Below are 20,635 nucleotides of genomic sequence, written 5' to 3' on the forward strand. Positions count from 1 at the left end.
TCTAAAATCTTTTGTTATGTAGATTGATACCTTGCAAAGCTTTAAAGAACTGCATGTTGGTTGACTTTCATTTGTACATTTTTTAATGAAGTAGTCCTTCTGTCATGTTTTAACTGCAAAAACTAGAAAAGCTGTTGAAAACCACTTTACCAATATTGTACAACCTTGTCAATTTAGGTGCAATGCTACTTTTTCTTTTCTGAAAGCACTTATGTTTTAAAACATAAATACACAAACCATAAATGCACACCATTTAAATTTATACTTATATGAGTTATATAGATAGTACTAAATATAATACTCCAATGAGATTTAATATTAAGAAAAGCAAAAAACCTTATAATATTGTATGTTATTATTTTATACTTGTCTAGGGAAGTTTAGTTTTTTGTAAGAATAATGTAAGACTGTAAATATAATAATAATAATTTTTTTTGTTTTGTGATGTATTAGATACTAATAGATTACTAACAAAAACTTAATTGCATCAAAATACATATTATTAGATACTAACAGATTACCAAAAGAAGTTAATTGTATCAAAATACATATAGACATTGTATGAAGAAAGATAGATTTGCAGTATGTTCATAATACTCAGATTGACACAAAATTTTTTTTTTTTTTTTTTGTATTGCACATGTTTTTGTGCACTGTGGTATTGTTTAAACCTAGTCCAGATCTAGATTTGTCAATATTTGTAGCTAATGAAACTAAAGTAAAAATTATTTATATGTACTAGCTATACTCCCTTTTTTTTCTTGTAGATAAAATAGGTTATATTGTTTAGTTAACTTTACCTTGACCTAGATCTAAATCCCATGGTTTTAATTTTTCTTTAAATAATAAGGTCATGTGTAAAACCATTATTACAATAGTGGTTCAGTAATTAGGCTGGCTTTTAGCCAGTTGAAAAAAAGCAAATGGACTTTCAAAAATTCTGTAGAGGTTAATGTGAATTTATAATAATTAACAAATAATTATTTTGTTTTATTAACTGACATATTGCTTAGCACTACATAATAATTTAAAAATTTTGACAATAGACTTAAAAACAAATGTGAATGGAAAAAAAAACATTGGAATAGGATTTTATGTTAAAATTACTAATACAAAAAAAACTACTTAAATATTGAAATAAGATATTTTAGTATAATAAGTCACTTTAAAAAAAGTAAAAAAAAAAAATCGTCAAATATACCTGTATTATACTTTTTTTTTTCTTAGATTGAAAAAAATATAACCTTTCTTTGGATTATGCTATTATGTGTTCATTTAAAGTTTCAAACCTGCCAGTATTTTCTTATAACTAAAACATATGCCAACACTGCCTAGATTTTTTTTTTCATATGGATAGGGCATTGCTAGATCAGTTTATTGTTCAAACAAAACCAAAATCATTTTAAGCTATTTTTATTAAAAAGCTTATATCATCTCACTCTGTCTGTGTGTCTGTCTGGCCAAAGTTTTTTACACATTATTTCTCCGACACCTCTCGGATCAAGCAGAGATTTTACTTAATTATTTTTTTTACCTGACAAGAATGGGATATATATTTAAAAATTGTATAGTAAAGTAGAGTAAAGTACCCCATCCAAAGGGCAAATGATGTTAAGATCATCTGTTTCTGTGGCTGAGGGTTTACAAGTGTGTCATGTGTGCAGCACAATCAACCAACCGCCTTTACTTTCCCCAACCTAAGTCGGGTATCCATTAGAGTTGGTTGGACAAAGGGCCTAAAGGTCATTATGGTCATTAGCCGATTATCTTTGTGTAGGTTTTTATAAAAACATTTAAAATATATTTTATCGTGTAGTATTTTTGCTATACAAAAACCATAGAAGATTATGATTTGCATAAGACTAAAAGTTCATTTATCTGGTCTAAAAGCTGAAAGTATGTTTGACATTTTTCTCCTCACCCCAGCTAATGTCAGGACCTGTAGCCAAATATTCTTACATTTCAGCAAATAATTTGGTCCTCATCTCTAAAGTATTCTGTAGAAACAGACTCAAACCACACACAGAAATGCCAATCCTTCAAGATTATATAACACAGTTATTTTCTATACCACTTCTTTTTAAAGCTTTAATATGAAATAGATTGAAGGGAACTGTTTGACTTGACTGCCAAGTCAAGGTCCTAGTTTTGTAAAGCTTAGATAGGAAAAAATGGAACCCAATAGATCAATTCAAATAGAAATTAATATTTAAATACAATTATATAAAAATGTTTTCAGGGAATAAGTCAGTTCCATGTCATGGTAATTGTAAATCCTGAGAGAGAATGATACCAAAATATTTAATACTTATCTCTTTATTCATATCAATCAAAACTGTTGATGTAATACAGTGGTTTTCAATCTTTTGTGATCCACCGCCCCTTTTTTGCATATTTTCTCTTTAAAAAAAATCTCCAGTGCTCCTAATGAACACATACTAGTAAAAAAAAACTTACAGAAGGTATATTTTACTAAAAGAAAACATGTATCGATCTTTGTGAGCATTGTAACTTACGTATTGTTAATCTTGTAATTATTAGTAAAAAAAAAAATTACAGAAATTGGGCATAAAAATTATCCCGTCTTTGACATTTTTTTAGATTACTCATTTGTTCCTTGTTAAATTATTGAACATAACTGTTCTTTTAATTAATTTTTTTTATTAAGTTTCATATTTAATATGAATAATAGCGTTGTAGAATTCATAAAAAAAAAAGAACTTTGACCAATGGAAACCTTGCGCCTCATGCAGTTTAACAAAATTTGAAATGTCAGGCTTTAAATTAATTAGTAAAAGCAAGTTGAAGGTCTCTTCTAATGGCTAAATCCAGTCTTTTTGTTGGCTCATTATATTTGTTATAGCACTAAATCCAGTTTCAGCCATATATATGTTGAGGGAAAAGCTAAAAATAACAATTCCATTTTTGACCACAGTTTTAGGTATTTGATTGGAACATTTCCCTGCAGCCACATCTCTTCTGTGCCTTGTCTTTTAAAATTCATTTTACTGGTGATATCATTTTGCAACTCTACTATTTCTTCCTGCAAATCAACTTGATGATAGATGTTAGATGTTTCAAAAGGATCTGTCATCCATGTTTCAATGTTTAAATTTATGACATCCTAGAAGCAAGTTGTCATTTCTTCTTTGAGAGATTTTTAGGTGAGTAGCATCGACATCAATGTGCTCAGGCAGTTTTTCATTTATCAACAAATTCTGGGAGATTGTAAAATTCATTTCTTGAAATATTGTGGTAAAAGAGATTTGATTTCTCAATAAAAGAGACAATGATCTGCTTTGTATCAATAAGGGTTCATTTCTTTCCTTGCAGCTGCAAGTTCATTTCATTCATTTTACATGTAAAATAAAACTTTTTTAACCTTCTTCAAGTCATTGCAAACTGATAAATCTTTTTTTTTTTTTGCTCCAAAATTGTGTTGAAGAGCTCAGTGAAATTAACAAGGCTGTCTTTGGAAAGTCAGCGAACCTCAGTGACAAGAAGAGTTGAACATGTTACTCATCATTTAATTCACATAACTGTTGAAAAATGTGCTCTTTTATGGTATCAGTTTTTATTTTATTTACAGTGTCTGTTATGAGATTAAAGATGAATGAGGTTGTGGGCTAAGTTGTTTAGCAACAAGCTGTAGCCTGTAAATCACACAGTGAATTATAAACATTTCTGGATTTTTTTTTTTTTTTTCAAATAACTTCATTTTGTGGCATCAAACAATCACTGGTGCTCCATCACTTTTTCAAGCTGCTAAATTTTATATAGGTATTTCATTATTTGCACAAATAAAAAAATTTTAAAGAAAAAAAAAATTAAATCAACACTGAAATCATCATCAAAAAGGTTTTTATAAATCATAAAAAAAGGAATTCCAAAACTCAAGAAAAAAAATATAATTATTTGTCTATATTGCCTTTGCCAATGCCATCATTTTTTCCTTTTGTTTCAAAGCAGCCTCAATTTCATCTCTGCGCCCCTAATGTGTCCAGCATCCCTTACCGCCTCTTTTGCGCCCTCCATTTTTATATAATCGCCCCCCGTTGAAGACCACTGATGTAGTACAATCAACAAGAATGAATATTTGGTAAATTAAAAAAAAAAATTCATTTTAAAGGCATAAGCTTTAGAAAAAATTAAACTACACAAATTAGTTTATACTCTTCTTCGCGACTACCATTGTGTGAAAGATCATTTGACGTTATAATCTTCACTTTTTAAATTACAAACTATCTTTTGCATAGTGTAATAGTTTTTGTTATAGTTGCATTTATTAAATTGTTTATTGTAATTAAAATGTTCCATTTTTTACTGTAAAATAATATATTGTTTGTTATAATATTGTGTTGACATTTATTTTTTTTAACCCTATCTGTCAATAAAAATGCATACAAATCCTTGACATGGTCTTTGAATGCTATCTTTGCTAGAAGTACACTCATAATTTAAATCCCACGTTTGTGTCTAGAAACTGTTAACTTACAACCCTGAATGGGTTTTTGGGGTGAGAGATGTGAGGTAAGAAAATAATCATTAGTTTTTAGTTGTTTAAAAAGTGGATGCTGATTGGTAGAGGGGTTTTGTAACTAGTGGTTCATCAAGATGGAAAGACATTTAAACCATCTATTAGGTCATACAATGTCATATCTGAAATTCTTTTTTTTTAATTTCATTATATAATGGGGAAATATACAAGTTTAAAAGATTGTAATGAAGATGCCTCTAATAGTCCATTGCGATAATCTAAAAATACTTTGTGTGTGATTTAAAACACTGAAAAACTGTATCATGTTTGGTTGACTAAGGCAAGTATGACATTTCATATATACAAACAAAAATATTACAATTTTAAACATTTCAGTTCACTGTCTAGCCAGGTCAGATTATTTCCTCCCCGGTTGTTTCATCCCCTGCTCTGACCTTTTTTCCAACACATAATAATTTTAAAACCTAAGAAATCAGCAATATTTAAAATATTAATTTTTATTTACATGACAAAAGAATAACATTAAAAAAGAATAAAACTATATGCCAGTTAAAAAGTATAAATATTTAACATCTGTCCTATACCAGGTGCTCTCTTCTATGTCAGCTAAGGCAAGTTGGCTGGCTCCTAAGCTGGTCTTTTAAGCGTTTTGGTGTTACGTCGACCACTTTTTTAGCTCACCAAAAAAAGACTGCCTTTGGCATACAGGATACTGCTCTGTCCAGCGTAACTGTCGGTCTTAAAGAATTCTCTCTATAGAAAGGCCGCGGATACACATTTGAGACCAAAAGAAAATCTTAATCGACCACCTGCGGACAATGGTTATGCTTGCTTTGGATGTTGCGAAATGTAGGTCACAGCTGAGGCTGCGTATCCACGGGAAATACTGCAATCCTTATTAATCTTCGGACTCGAAGACAAGCCTTAAAATTATTATTTTGCTGGTGAATTATTACCATGTGTTCATGCTTCGGTGTCTACTGTCCCGTACTTAAACAAAGGAAATGGTCATAACACAGGTTCTCTACGCCTTACTTGCTCACACTGAACATGATATTTAGCTAGCGGTCAACGAGTTTGCGTACGCTGCAGCCCCTGTTGATTTAACTATAAAACCTCGGTAAAAAGCTTGGGGTTAGGGTGTTGTGACGAAAGGCCCAGGAGAGTTCTGAATGGATGGATGTGTAAAAGCAGGCCATATCCCTCCACGGGCTGTAGCACCAATGGGATAAATGGATGGCAAAAGCCGGTATGAACTTATATAGTCCGACAGTCAGGCTGGGCAGGGCACCTATCCCGTATGGGGGACGAACATATTGTTCGGCGTAACAGAGATGCCCCACGGAAACATTTCTTTAGAAAACTAATGCAATGATTTAAGTCTATTAAGAAAAAATGCGCCATTTTACTTTGTCACAAACTGCCTGTTTTACCATATAACGTAGATATTTGCGTCACTTGATGTTTCGTACTAAAGCCATAATGAATATACTAATTCCATAATTAAATGTCTGAACGTAACCATCTAAGAAGTTACACTGCAAAAACTTTCTTCTAAGCCAGTAATAGTAGGCCTACAATAGTTTTACGCAACAAATGGATTGTAAAACTGTAAGACGGACGTGAGCTGTGGTTTGTCTAGACTCTAGACTGTAGGAGGACTTAAGAGACTTTATATTTAATCGCCATGTACAATTACATTTAGAACTAACAAAACACTAAAGCAACTATTCAGATTAGTAGTCTTTATCTAATCGTTCATTTTCGTAATTGCAAAAATATTCCCAAAATGATCTTTCTTAGGAAATTATTTAACCGAGCGAGGCTGGGCCACCTGATATTCCTATACCTAAGCGAGCAATTCTTTTATGTATGTAAGTATGAATATATATATATATATATATATATATATATATATATATATTTAAATTTTATTACGAAAACGGTTCTAACGATTTTCTTTAAAATTTCAAGGTATGTGAATATTAATGAGAAAAAAATTCTCAGCTCATTGGCCACATCTGGAAAACTCGAGGTCGACCGTTATAACGGTTTGAAAATGTCTCATTATTGAAAAATTAATTTTGGCTAGAATGTTTTATGAATGAAATTTTTTCCATGACGTCAAAGGGAAAAAAAACTTGACACCGCTTACGTCACTAGGCTCACAGCAGTACACTAAAACATTTCTTCGCTAACAAGAACAAGTTTTAATGAATCAATTGGCCTAATTAAAAATTTGCGCACCATCTTATTGTAGGTTGATAACGTGGTAGATAACTTCACATTATCTGGGAACCATAGTATCAAATGACGCATTGCTTTAAAGGGAGGTTGGTATGTGATCAGGGTTAGTCGTGCTTTTGGAAGCCTCCATGCGAGAGTGTGGCGAAATAAATCGCTCCGCCTGTCTACAAAAATCAGTGTCGACCAAGCAGTGGTTCTCTCAACCCCTCTGTGGATCTGAGACATGAGTACTTTTTGAAAGCATCAAAGACTTCTTGAAAGCCTTCACCAAAGATATTTGCACACCATCATGGACATACGGGGGCAAGACCGCACTACAAACAGCGATATTCTTGCGAAATAGTATGAACTTCTTATAGTCCGACCGTCACGGTGGGCAGGGCACTTTTTTTTGTGTGATTTGAAAGGTGATCAGCGTAACAGGGATGCCCCACAATAACGCTTCTTTTCGAATACTAACGCGATGTTTTTAAGTCTCTTAAGAAAAAATGCGCTGTTACTTTGTTACAAGGTGCACGCTATACCCTATAACGTAGAGATTTTGCATCACTTGATGCTTCGAACTAAATCCATTATGAATAAACTAATTGCAATATTAAATGTCACAACGTAACCGTTTTAGAAGTTACACTGCAAAGACTTTCTTCCAAGCCATTAATAACCCCATAGTTTTACGCAAAAGATGCTTTGTAAAACGACACGACGTGAGTTGTGGTTTGTCTAAACTGTAGGAGGACTTTTCGTAATTACTAAAATATTCCCAAAATGACTTCGGGTATATATCCTTCCTTAGCAAATTATTCATCCGAGCGAGGCTCGGCCACCTGGTACTGGCAGTAATAAGCGCTTCTTTCACTTAGATAAGCTTTGATTTTTTTAAAAAGCATTCTTTTTTCTTTTGCTTGGTAATTCATGTATTGTCATTGAGCGTGACCTTGTATGCAAAATTTGACGATGATTGAATGACGTAGATGTGGTTGAAAAATTTGATTGGAAAAATCCAAACAATATACAAAAAAGATATAGAGTGAGCTAATATAACATTGTAATATATATTTTTTAAATTAAGAAACACATATTTTACAGTTTTATTTCTATAATTTATCTACAATTGTTGTTAACATTTAAAATTTTTACATTTCATTAAATATTTGTTGTCAAAAAATTGGGAGTAGGTTGGTCCAAATATTATTTTTTATTTATATAGGTCTTTATATGCAATAATTTAAAACTTAGTTAATTTAATTTCTTTTTTATCACAATCTGCTCCAATATTCCCCATTCTATTTCATGCTTTTCTGTATCTTTAAGAATTGTCAAAAATCGATCCATAGTTGCATTCCTGCCATTGCGTTGAATCCATTTAATGATTAAACTAGTGATAGTCTTGTGAGGATTGTAACCATCATTTTCCCTTGCAAGTTCTATGTTATTTTTGGTAAATCCGAATTCAATCATAATATCTTGCCAAGCACTACCAAAACATGCAGGAAATTTGGAGGCATCAGATTGAGTGACAGGCATTTCTTTAAGTGATGGATCTTTTACAAACCAATCGTCTAAAAAACAACAAAAATAGATATCAAATGTTTTTACTAGTTATACAACGTAAAATTAAATAAATCAATAATTATTTTATTAAAACATCAAGTGTAGTTGAATTCTATTTCATTACCTCTTATCTTTTCCTCACTCCTCCACCCCCCCCAACCCCAATCTGTCCTACATTATAATGTCACTATTTTGGGGGAAGGTTAATTAAAAAAAGAATTTGCCAAATCTCCATTTATGAGAGCTAATTTTATGACTATCTTATTGTTTGAAATTGTTAGAATTGTCTCATTCTTTCTCGTCTTGTTTTTATGCTTCATCTTCCCTAGCACAATTAGAGCATGCAATGGGTTGCCTGAGTCAGCCAGGAAAACCAATGATTTGGCAGAGTTTTAAGTCATTGATTTTATCTTATTCACCAATTCTACGCGATGAGGCTTTTGTAAGGAATTATATTTGCTGCTACTAGCAGAATCGAACAAAAAGGACACATTCTATGGTGATTTGAGGCAAGTCCTTGGCAAGGTGGACACAACGGACAAACGTGTAGTCTTGGGTGACTTCAACGCTCGGATAAACTAAGGTACACATAATATATTAGTTTATGAAATAATTACATTAATGGGATGTAAAAATTTAAGTCACGACCTGCTTAAATGAAATCCATTATCGTAGACCCCCGTGGACATCTCATAGACCCCCAATTTCTTTTTTCACTTTCGTAGACCCCCCCGGGGTCTATATAGACAACTTTGGGAATCACTGATCAAGACAATGTCGTGCGGTAGTCTTTCAGGGATCACTCTCCCTTTATACCACAAGGGCCAAATTCCATACAGTTAAATTTTTAAAAGCAAGATCTATTCACAGTTAAAATAGTAAAGTTAATAAAAAAAATTAATAATTTAGTAAACATCTTTTGAAAATATTATATGTTCACAATTTCACAAATTAAATCTTCGTAAACAACCCACCTCCCGGACAAATCTCAGTACCTTCCCAGGGTCGACACTATCGAACAGTGTTTGTAAGTTGTGCACTCTAAAAAAAATTTCCCCTAATATCCTGGTATCTGGGGCAATCAATGAGGATATGTTCCACGGTGAGAATGAGAGTCACAGTACTCACAAAGTGGGGGCTCCTCTCTCTTCAGCACAAAAGAGTGCGTGATGTAGGTGTGGCCAATCCTAAGTCTGGACATGGTCGTGTTACCACGCCTTGTCAGACCCTTAGATATGGGTCGTCACCAGACATCCGCCAAAACCTGTCTGAGTTTGTTGTGGGTCTCAGGCTACCACCGATCCTGCAACTCTCGATAGGTGGCAGAGGCGATACTTTGTCTCAGGTCCGAGCAGGGAATTTGGGTTCCTGACACCGCTTGATTTAGGGCTCTCTTTGCTTCTCTGTCTGCAGTTTCCTTTCCCTCTATGCCCACATGGGAGGGGGTCCATATGAAGTTGACATTCCTATGGTCAGCTGTTATTTGGTCCAGCAGCTTTAGGCTCTTATGTACCAATGGGATGTCATCCTCATCCGGCCCAAAGCTTGCAATGCAGATTTCGAGTCGGCGCATATGAGAAATTTTCTCCTTTCTGATGCTTTGACGGCCATTAGTAAAATGTAAATCGACCGTAAAGATGGAGCATCCATCGGGGAGTCTAGGGAGATTGTTCTGTTCCGTAAGTGTAAATGGTGCCACAATCTCTTTAGCTCTCCTGCAGTTCCCTAAAGTGGACTTGTAGTATGCTTGGGTCTGTATTTTCTTTTTTGAAATTAAGGAGGGATAAATTTAATTTGGGTTTATTCATCAACCAAGGAGGGTTCTGTGGGATTTCTATTTTAGAGATTTGGCCGATGGGTCGGGTTAAATTTTGGATGGGTTCTCTCATTCGAAGGCCCAACGGCTGATTGACGTTAGGCCTTCGATTGTATAGTTCTGCCTGTGTAGGGTTAAATATGGATTCGAAAGCAGGGTTCGTGGGGTTGGATTTTAGCTTGACTATATACTGCATTGCAAGCTTTTTCATTCGTATGTCCATGGGAAGTTCTCCAGCCTCCACGTGGAGACTTGGGATTGGTGATGTACGAAACGTGCCGAGACAGAGACGCAGGGCAGCATTTTGATGGGTTCCAGTATTTTTAGATAAGACTTCCTTGCTTCTCCATATATTATGGATCCGTAGTCTAGCTTGGATGGAATTAGACTCCGATATAGAAGCAGCAAGGTATCTTTGTCAGCTCCCCAGTTCGCATGGCTGAGTACTATAAGTATGTTTAATGACTTTTGGCATTTCTTCTTAAGTTCCTTAATGTGGTGGAGAAAATTAAATTTGGAATCTAGGGTAAGGCCTTAACATTTTGTAGTTTTCACAACAGGGATCTTTTTTTTGTGTAAAAATAGTTCAGGGTCTGAGTGGATTCCCCTTAAATTAAAAAAAAATGCATGCTAACTGTTTTGGAATCCGAACATTTAAAACCATTGTCGTTTGACCTATTTTGAATTTTATTTAAACATAATTGTAATTTTATTTCTAAAGTATTAATGTTTTTGCTATGTGTAAAAATGACAAAATCATCAACATACAGAGAGCACTCTATGCTAGTCTTGAGTAATATGAAATAAATAAGGAAAACAATTTTATTTTTTCAAGAAACTTACACTTAGTATCATATTTATCACTTTTTTCTTTGATAGTAATATTCTTATCATCAGAAGCAACTTGAGCTGTAAGCGTAAAAGTTATGTAAATAAAATTTAGTTTCTAACAAGAAAAATATATATAAAAAAACATATCAGTACCGTATCGGCTATTGTCCCAAAGTTACTTTATTTTACTATATTTGGCCTGGAATGATGACATGAGCTGTAGTTGTCAGGAGAATGCGTTTCTGGCAGTGAAGAATGCAAAAAATCGCTTGGCTTTCAGCGCTCCTCCAGAGCCCCTAGCTGACTAGAGCAGGGCCACCAACAATATTTGGCGAAGTGTATGCATATCGCTTTCAACACTTTTAAAACCATCAATAAAATGGCGCACATTGCAACGCTACCCCCACAGCTGACACATTTTCGAGCCCTTAAATATCTGTAAGTCCCCTTTATTTATTTATTTGTTTCACATTTATCGAACGGCCCGCAAGTATTTATGGATTGTGCACAAACACTTCGTTAGTACCCTTTCTTTAATCTACCTGCATTACCCAAAGGGTAAACACACTTTTTTAAAATGAAACTACCCTTCCCTATCCATCGCAGTGGCGCTACAGCCCATGGAGGCCCCTGGCCTGCTTTAGCTCTCCATTCTGATCTCTCCTGGACTTTACGTCTCCATGATCGGACTTTTAACTGTTGTAGATCTGCGCCTGACTTTTTTTTTTGTCGGTTAAAAATTTTAAAACTCCTATTTCTCTGGCATTCTTTCGAGATGACTTGCAAAACGTATTCTGTTTTTTTTTTAATTTTTTCCGTTTATTTCCTTATCAATACTTTTTTTTTTTGGCTTTTTGTTTATTCAATACAACAGCCAGTACTACAAAAACATCTCTATTCGCAACTTAATGACTAAATGTATGACGCGTAGGACGTAATCATCTTCTTTTTGAAGTAACGTCTGTATTATATAAGATAACCCACTCAATAGATATCTTTTTTATTTTGTTATTCATAGATCAAGATAGGCACGTTTTTTAGAATAATTCATCTTCACAAACCCCCCACCCCCCAAACAAAAAAAAAACAACAACACGCTGTTAATAGTAAAAATGTTTGTAAAATCTTTTACACGTTTAGGATGGAGTTGAAATATTTTTCTTCCTAGCCCAAAACTCCCGCAGAACGACAGGGGATGGCAGCAGGCAGGGTATGAACCCTCGACCATCAAGAAAGCCCAACGAGAGTAAAGCGCGCTTATCGCACGACCAGCTAGCAATTGGCTCTTATATTCACTGTGACAATTTCAGGACTTTTAATTTTTGCTTTAGAATAGAGTCATACTTGCAGGTATAAATCTAGTTTTAAAATTGCTCTACACATTATCGTTAAGTACAGACTTCAAATAGAACAAAAGAAAGTTAAATAAATTGTTAAAATTGCACCAAAAGGCTTCATTGGTGCTTAATCGGAACGAATCACTATTTTGTACTTGAGACATACAAATGTAGGCGTTCAATACATAGTTATTAAAAATTGCGAATAAAAATCATTTTGTAATTTTAATGGCTGCGATTTCGCTCTTAAAAATGGCTCAGTTGTACTAGGCTTTAGTTAAATAAGAAAAAGTTAAATTTTCATATTATATTGTGGGAGAATCAGTGATTATGATTGAATGCTCAGGACCAAAAATTATACATTGTAGATTTAATAAGTAAATCTTGTAATAAGTAATAGAAGTGTGGTGTATAAGAGAGGTCAATACTAATTTATAACTAATTTAAACGAAAGTTAATTTATTAACTAAAATATGTATAAATATCTAGCTGAAACCTACATGATGCTGAGTCATTCTCTGTAGTGTTAGCAACGTTTTTCTCATCACTACTCCTCTCTGATTGAGCTGTAGAAGAAAAGTAATCAATTTATTTATATTTTGCTTAATCAGAAAATTTATTTTCTCAGACTGTAAAACATTTTTATCAAATAATTCACCAAATAGTTCTCCCACCACTTTTAGTAATAAGTAAAAGAATTGTGGCATTCTTTCAATGTGACCTGCCCAACGTAGTCTGATCTTTTTTTATTTCTGTCACTATCGGTGGGTCTTCGTACAATTGATATATCTCATGGTTAGTGGGTGTCCTCCACTATGTTTCATCTTGTATAGTACTATAAATTTTCCTAAGAATTTTTCGTTCCGAAGTATTTAGTATATTTTCGGTTGTCTCTATTGCTATGTAAGTCTCATTTGCATACATTGCTGCTGGTCTTATCATGCTTTTGTATATCATTTTCTTGGTTTTCCTTGAAATTGTTTTGCTCTCAAGTAAATGATGGGTGCTATAAAATGCCCTGTTGCCTCCTGCTATTCTTTCCTTTATTTCTGTTAGTATGTCATTTTTAAAATCAATTGTACTTCGTTTGGACATGTTCAAACACGTGGTCTTTCATTTTAATATATTGTCCCTCTGTTTGATTGTCTCTTGTCATTGTGATATACTTGGTTTTAATGTCATTTAACTTAAGTGCTGCTGGTAGAAATGTTTCTTCTAGTTGTGTGAAGGCTCTAGCGATGTCAGAAGTTTCTTTATCCAATAAGGCAATGTAGTCGGCATAAGCAAGGCATTGTAGAGGTTGGCTGTATCTTGTTCCTGTTGGTTGCGGACCCATGCAAAAGTTTTTTTTCTATTTAAAAAAAAAGTTTTAAAAAAAAGTTTTATTACTAAATTTAGTGTATTCTGTTCTATACGAATCACATTTGCCCATGTGGTGATATGACTACGCCTACATTATACGCAGCACCGTGAATGGCGTGAACTGTAAACATATACCCAGAACCTATTGCGACTTGACGGCTTTTGTAAATTTGTAAATTTGTCTGCTGTGCTGTAGGGCCTACGAGATGCCAAAAAATATATAGATTCTAAAGTTTTAGAACAATAGATCCATTCCATTTCTATTTACATAAATCTACTAATGTCATTTAGGCCTATAATAAATAGCTCTAGATATACTATTTTACCAATGAATTCATACAGAATTTAATATATAGATTTAATTATACTAATAAACAGATGTAATTTAGATCTATACGTTGTTAGCAAAAAGCGTTAAACAAAAAAACAACACGAACTATAATACTTGGTGTGTAATAGTAAAACAGCACCTACCTAAATAAATTGTAAATAGAGAGAAAATACCTATATTTATTGTAGTATATATAGTAGAGTCACTATTGCAGAGCAGGCATGTTTGCGGAACAGTTCGTCGAAATTAGTTAAAATCTACTTTATTTTGAAATTTTCTGCTAAACTACTGTAACGGTACTGCGCATGGTCCATTTCTCTACATTTCCAATATAAGGGTTTTCCTTTCACAGCAGAAAACTAATTTTGACTCCAGGTTAAAGTTGACAGGTGTGGAATCGTCCATTATTTTTCACGTACCAGGAGAACCGCATAGGCCATGGCTTAAGGCTTTTTAAAAATGATAATGACACATCACCTGCATGATACACATTTTTTTCGGTTTATAAATGGATGAGAAAAAACTTCATTTCATAGTTATCTACCAGGAATTCAATTTAAAAAAAATTAGGAGGTGTTTATCCTGTTTTTACCTTTTTAAAGATAGTCACAATTGTGGAACACTATAGATGTTATTTATTTGACCTGCGCATTTACTATCATTTAGCTTAATATTTACATAGTGATTTAGATATCGGAATTTAAATATGAGTTTGTATTAGTATACATAAATTTAAAAACATTTAGAGAATAATATTACATATAATATATAATTTGTGATTACCATACGTCCAGCAAAAAGAAGACAAATCATAATACCATATATATATATATATATATATATATATATATATATATATATATATATATATATATATATATATATATATATATATATATATATATATATATATATTGTTATAAACCTGGTGGTGGCACAGATGGGGGTAGTGGTGTGAGTGTAGTCAGACGACGCAAATCGCCCCAGGCCAGCGCTAGACGAGGGGTCAACCGTGACGAGTTACGACGGTCAGCCGAGTCGTGTGTCAACAGGATGGTTCGGGAAGGATCGCCGTCGTGAACAGAGCTCAGGAGCGTCACGAGAGTTCTAGTCATCTGACCACCTAGAAACGTCGAGCGGCGTTCTGTCCGGTTCGAGAAGGCCAGTAGGGACCCTATATAACAGCGGAGGTGTCGCAGTCAAGACGGTTCAGAAAGGAGGTTCACGACAAGAGTTCAGAACACGGTCGACTACAGCACAGTTCAGCGGTGTGGTTCTGTACGGAGCATTACGACGGTTCAGTGCGGAGTACTATCAAGTACAGTTGAGACGAACGGCGTCTTGATCTTGGTCTGTGATCGAGTCCGACACAATGAGCCTAGTGTGTGAAGTCAGTCCTGAACTGTTGAACCCAGTGCAAGCCCGGAACGAGACGGAGAGGCCAGTGCAAGAGTTGATACGGCGGAACGGTGTTATCGGAGAGATATTTGTACAGTGTACGTGTTGCCAATTGTACAGTATTGGCTGTTATTTATTCAACTATTAAAGTGTTACGTTACTTTGGAGCCCTGAGTTGTCAAGTTCTTTAAGTTGGTGGTGTAAGGTACAGTTTGCAGAGAGCCGGATAGTGAGATTCGTAACAATATATATATATATATATATATATATATATATATATATATATATATATATATATATATATATATATATATATAATATTAATATAATATTAATATAACAAAAAAGAATAAAAGAATAGTGTAAAAAAAAACCTTGTAAGGAAAATCAGGGTAGTGTGACGTCAAATACAATTAAAGAAGAGGTAGAGAATCTAAAAGTGACAATGTGTTGTCTTAAGCCTTAATAAAATAAAATTAATGTAAAGGATAAGGAGTTCAAGTATTAGACTAATAAAATATATGCTTTATATAGGCTTTGTTCCGACATTTTTACCGTGTTCCGCAATTGTGACTTCTTAGAAAATCCTGTTCCGTAATTGTGACTACCCATATCTCAGTCGAATTGAATGTAAAATTTAAATATGTATTGAAATACTAAATAAAGCGTCTATTTTTATCGGAAAATGGATGGGCAATGCCTAGATACTTTTAGTTTTTCCATAGGTCTAACCATTACGGAGCAAAAAATTGAATACTAAAAGTAGCTGCAAACTGTTCCGCAATAGTGACTGTACTCTATAGGTCTATGGTTTTATATTATACAACCTTCGTAAATTCTTCTATAAAGAAATGACTTTTATATTTTCTTTTACTGAAAAATTGGGTTATTCGCGTCTGACACATATATAATTTGTATATGCAGCAACAAAGCCCATTGGCGAATCCGATAGGGGTAGCCCCTGAGTTGAAAACTGTTTGTAATCTTGTTAATATATTTACTAGCAGGATATTACCAGCGGCATGCGGGCCTTAGTTTAAGTATTACTGATCTAGTGGAATGGATGTCAATCTAAGTCAAACATGTTAAATGTTTCCTTATCATTTGTTTTTTTTACTTTACCACGAAAAAGAAAGTAGTGTTAAAATGGGTTTACCCGTTCAGCTGATATAATTATATTTAATATTAAATCCTGTAAAAACGGATTTACCTAGTGTGTTAAAAACGTTTCGTCCTTTAATACAGGTATATTTAGGTATTTTAAAAATATTTTTAGGGCCTTCCTGTTGTGGGTGGGACATTAAACTTAAACTAAGGTCTCCGCCATAATCTAAGGAACATTTGAGCCAACCATTTTATGAAGATTGATCAAATGGTTTTTATTTCTATTAAGGACATACATACAACACATACATACATAAATACGCCTTACTTTCTGCTTTACAGGGCCGGACTTAAGCCACTGCAATTTATGCGGTTGCAATGGGCCCCGCACTTTTTAAAGGCCCGAGCTAATACTAGGTGTAAATTAGTAAATTAAACCATTATAACTTTTATACAATAACAGGTTTCCGCGGCCTCCTGATTTTTCAGGGGGCTTCTGTAAATCTCCTGTAATTTCCAAATATATGAAAAAGTCCTGGAAATTTCATGAAATTATTAAAATCTCCTAAAAACTCATAAAATCTCCTGAAAAATAGACTAAGTTGTCATTTTGGAGAGCCAACCATACGCGTGATAAAAAAAATGCATTGTCCGCTTTCATTTAGCCTAATACGTATTTATTGCAAAGACTAATGCATTATCTAATACAAAATCTTAATTTTTACTAATTATCCTTATCCCTATATTCTACTGGGCCCCTCGCAATCCATTTCGCATAGGGCCCCACAATTAATTGGGCCGGCTATGCTGCTTTATATTATAGGTTTGTGTCTAAAATCATTTATGGTCGCAAAAAGATTTTATTACCAGTTCATTTTGTGTAAATATGCATGTTTAAAAGTGATGGAAAGGGGACCCAAAGAAAAAAAGAGAGGTGGAATATATTAATGTAGTTTTGCGTTTCATTTAGAAATGATAATACAAATTTTTGAGCAACTTACTGGACTCTTTGTTATTACTTTCTTCTATGTTAGCAGAAGCTGCTTGAGCTGTAAGACAAAAATGTTATCTTTATAAACTTTAGTTAATGCACATTTTTAAATACATAAAAGTGGCCTTTCTCAAACAGAATGAGGTGTTTCGGTAATGATAGGTGGTTTATCATGATATAGTATTTTGTAAGTAGTAATTCTTTTGTTATGGAAAGAAGAGTAGTACAGAAGAGGGTGATTTACATTAATAATTTTTTTACAACAAATTAGGATTTTTCTAGATGGGCATTTTTTTCTCCGTTTTCTCTCTAGTTTACTTAAATCTTGTCAAGTCTGTGACTGGAAGTGTCGTATATTTACTTTAGTTCAGCAACTGCTAGGAAGACATAACAAAGTATAAAAGGGTTCTTTTAAGCGGCCCCCGAGAGGAGAATAGACGCTCTTATTATTTTTTTTGTGTGTGTGGTCTTTCTTTCTGTCTGTCTGTTCCATTTAGATCACAGAAAAAAAAAGAAAACATCATGATATTTTTAACCTTGCAACGGCTCCTTTTTTCTTCTGAATGCAAATCATTTCATTTTTAAAAGTATTCAAGCAGTTGTTTTTTTTTCTTAAAAATACATCTTTTTTTTTAACTATTCACATTTAATAGTAAAAAAAAACACTATATTTCCTGTATGTTTTAAAATATTTATGCAAACGTTTTATTTTAAGAAAATGTTTCAAAACATATTTTTATTACTAAATTTAGTGTGTCCTGTTATATAAGTACTTACATTTTAAACAAATTGTTTAATTTTGTTTTAAAAATGAAAAATATATTTACTATGTATGTAAGTCTAATTTTATTTAAAACATCATTTAATAGCAGTGTTTCATATTATGCACATGCAGTACATGGTTTTTGCATATGAAACAATTTAACAAAAGGGAAAAGTTTCTTCCTTGAGGTCTTGAATAAGAGATTGGCCCTTAGGTAAATGTTACGAGCAATCAGATAATCATTCAATAACATCAGATAAACTATCTTCTAAATCATAAGTTCATTGAATACATATGAATATAAACAATGTAATAATTATAAGATTAATATACGCTAGTATCTCCGCATTATGTGATATCATGTCAGTTTGACTAAATATATTAGTCTCACGGGGAAAGCCGCTATTAGTTTTTTTTCAAAATGTCTGTCTGTCACAATCAGATCTCAGAAATGAAAAATATTATTTCACCATGCGATGCGGCTTGCAAAGTTTAGGTGCAACGGCTACTTTTGTTTTCTAAAAGCAAACCGTTTTGTTTATAAAAATTAATTAAACAAGCGATTTTTTCATAAAAATAAACCAATTCTAAACAATACATAAATATAAAAGGAGATAATGTTACAATATTGTTATAAACCTGGTGGTGGCACAAAAGGGGGTAGTGGTGTGTGTGTAGTCCGCACAAACTGCACCATACACCACCAACGTAAAGAACTTGACAACTCAGGGCTCCAAAGTAACGTAACACTTTAATAGTTGAATAAATAACAGCCAATACTGTACAATTGGCAACACGTACACTGTACAAATATCTCTCCGATAACCCCATTCCGCCATATCAACTCTTGCAATGGCCTCTCCGTCTCGTTCCGGGCTTGCACTGGGTTCAACAGTTCAGGACTGACTTTACACACTAGGTTCGTTGTATCGGACTCGATCGCAGACCAAGATCAAGACACCGTTCGTCTCAACTGTACTATACAGTACTCCGCACTGAACCGTCGTAATGCTCCGTACAGAACCACACCGTTGAACTGTCGTGAACCTTCTGTTGTGGACCTCGCTGTATTGAGCCCCTTTTCTCAACCGTCTTGACTGCGACACCTCCGCTGTTATATAGGGTCCCTACTGGCCTTCTCGAACCGGACAGAACGCCGCTCGACGTTTCTAGGTGGTCAGATGACTGCAACTCTCGTGACGCTCCTGAGCTCTGTTCACGACGTCGATCCTTCCCGAACCATCATGTTGACACTCGTCTCGGCCGACCGTCGTAACTCGTCACGGTTGACCGCTCGCCTAGCGCTGGCCTGGGGCGATTTGCGTCGGCTGACTATACTTACACCACTACCCCCATCTGTGCCACCACCAGGTTTATAACAATATTAATCTTATTGGGGGGAGGTACATTATTTATTTCAGATACAGCAATAAAACCATGGCTGATAAGAGCACAATACACTCTCTAATAAGTATAGAAAAAGATTAATTTCTTTAAACTATCTTTAGCATAACATTGACAGGTTCGTGTGGTAATATTTGTTATGGACATACGTCAGAGTTATGTTATTTTTTTTAAATGAATATAAAAAATGTATTCCTCCAGAATCCAAAACAATTTTCTCAAAAGTTACCTTTTTTTTTAGCCAATATGTCTTTTACTGTTTGTCCGTTGTCAAAGTTACATGAAAACTCAATTAAAACTTTAGACAGCATATCAGTTTTTGAATCAATCCTTTGAATGAAGTCAGATACATTTTTTTTAATGGTATCATCCTCAATGTCATCCATTTGTTGAAGCGTTATTACTTTTTCTTGAAATAATTTCTCTCTCAGGTGTTTTATTTCACAATCATTAATAGAGTTGACAATCTCCGATAATACCATTCTCATTTCTTCCAATTCAAAACATTCAAGAAGTTGATCTGAAAAGAAATTTTTAACATATGAAAAAAAAAAGAAGAAACAAGGCAGTAATATTATTTAAAAACAACAACTGGATATTTAAGAAAATTTTAAATAATGAATCTATAATATCCAATTTCCTATTTACCTTCTAGTTTTATATCGCTGGCTTGGTCCATTTCAATAAAGTTCATATCTCCACTCATTTTCTGTTAATCCAATTTCCTAATTGTCTAAATTCTAGACGTAGACAAGCTTTTAAAGATTCAAATAATATTTTTAAAACACTAATTTGATAATTATAATTTATATTTTATTGATTGATTAAGAGTATCTAGTCACTGTGTTAAATAGGCCTTACGCCCCTACGCACAGATTTCAAGGAAAAAAGCCATCTATTTATAAATTCAAGTATTCCCTGAAACCTAGAAATATTACTAGATTTATATCTAGATTGAATAAGCTGATTTAATTCTTGGTTTTATGTTATATTTTTATTTTT

The 20,635-nt window shown here is 33.6% G+C and overlaps 2 protein-coding genes across 9 annotated transcripts in view; one reads left to right on the top strand and one right to left on the bottom strand.

Moving 5' to 3' along the window:
• LOC106062649 (uncharacterized) overlaps positions 1-20,635 on the top strand; it is a 54,271-nt gene that overhangs the window by 12,418 nt on the left and 21,218 nt on the right. For 6 of the 7 annotated variants that reach the window (XM_056017370.1, XM_056017372.1, XM_056017369.1 and 3 more), the window contains one exon: positions 3,446-3,712. The exons of the other annotated variant lie outside the window; for it this stretch is intronic. In XM_056017370.1, the coding sequence (XP_055873345.1) occupies positions 3,446-3,601 (156 nt within the window). In that variant the 3' untranslated portion in view covers positions 3,602-3,712. Of the gene's footprint in view, positions 1-3,445; positions 3,713-20,635 lie in introns of those variants that run through there. 7 annotated transcript variants of the gene reach the window in all.
• LOC129923963 (uncharacterized) lies at positions 3,845-20,545 on the bottom strand. 2 transcript variants are annotated; one of them, XM_056017359.1, is made up of 6 exons: positions 20,282-20,540; positions 19,863-20,153; positions 17,477-17,524; positions 12,781-12,846; positions 10,956-11,021; positions 3,845-8,304 (listed from the first exon to the last, which is right to left on the bottom strand). In XM_056017359.1, the coding sequence occupies exons 1-6, from the start codon at positions 20,337-20,339 to the stop codon at positions 7,982-7,984; spliced, it is 852 nt and encodes a 283-aa protein (XP_055873334.1). In that variant the 5' UTR covers positions 20,340-20,540; the 3' UTR covers positions 3,845-7,981. The 2 variants fall into 2 exon arrangements, with proteins under 2 accessions (XP_055873334.1, XP_055873335.1); XM_056017360.1 differs by lacking the exon at positions 17,477-17,524 and having other exon boundaries at positions 20,282-20,545.

This window comes from Biomphalaria glabrata, chromosome 18, assembly GCF_947242115.1.
Source record: "Biomphalaria glabrata chromosome 18, xgBioGlab47.1, whole genome shotgun sequence".
In the NCBI taxonomy this organism is placed as follows: domain Eukaryota; kingdom Metazoa; phylum Mollusca; class Gastropoda; family Planorbidae; genus Biomphalaria; species Biomphalaria glabrata.

What these genes read in the sequence shown, in the direction of transcription:
- LOC129923963 (XM_056017359.1), bottom strand. Translation starts at nt 20,339, where the DNA reads ATGAGTGGAGATATGAACTTTATTGAAATGGACCAAGCCAGCGATATA. An exon ending in CATATTGGCTAAAAAAAAAG is followed by an intron (nt 17,525 to 19,862) that starts GTAACTTTTGAG and finishes TTTGTCTTACAG; the next exon opens with CTCAAGCAGCTTCTGCTAAC. An exon ending in AGAGAATGACTCAGCATCAT is followed by an intron (nt 11,022 to 12,780) that starts GTAGGTTTCAGC and finishes TTACGCTTACAG; the next exon opens with CTCAAGTTGCTTCTGATGAT.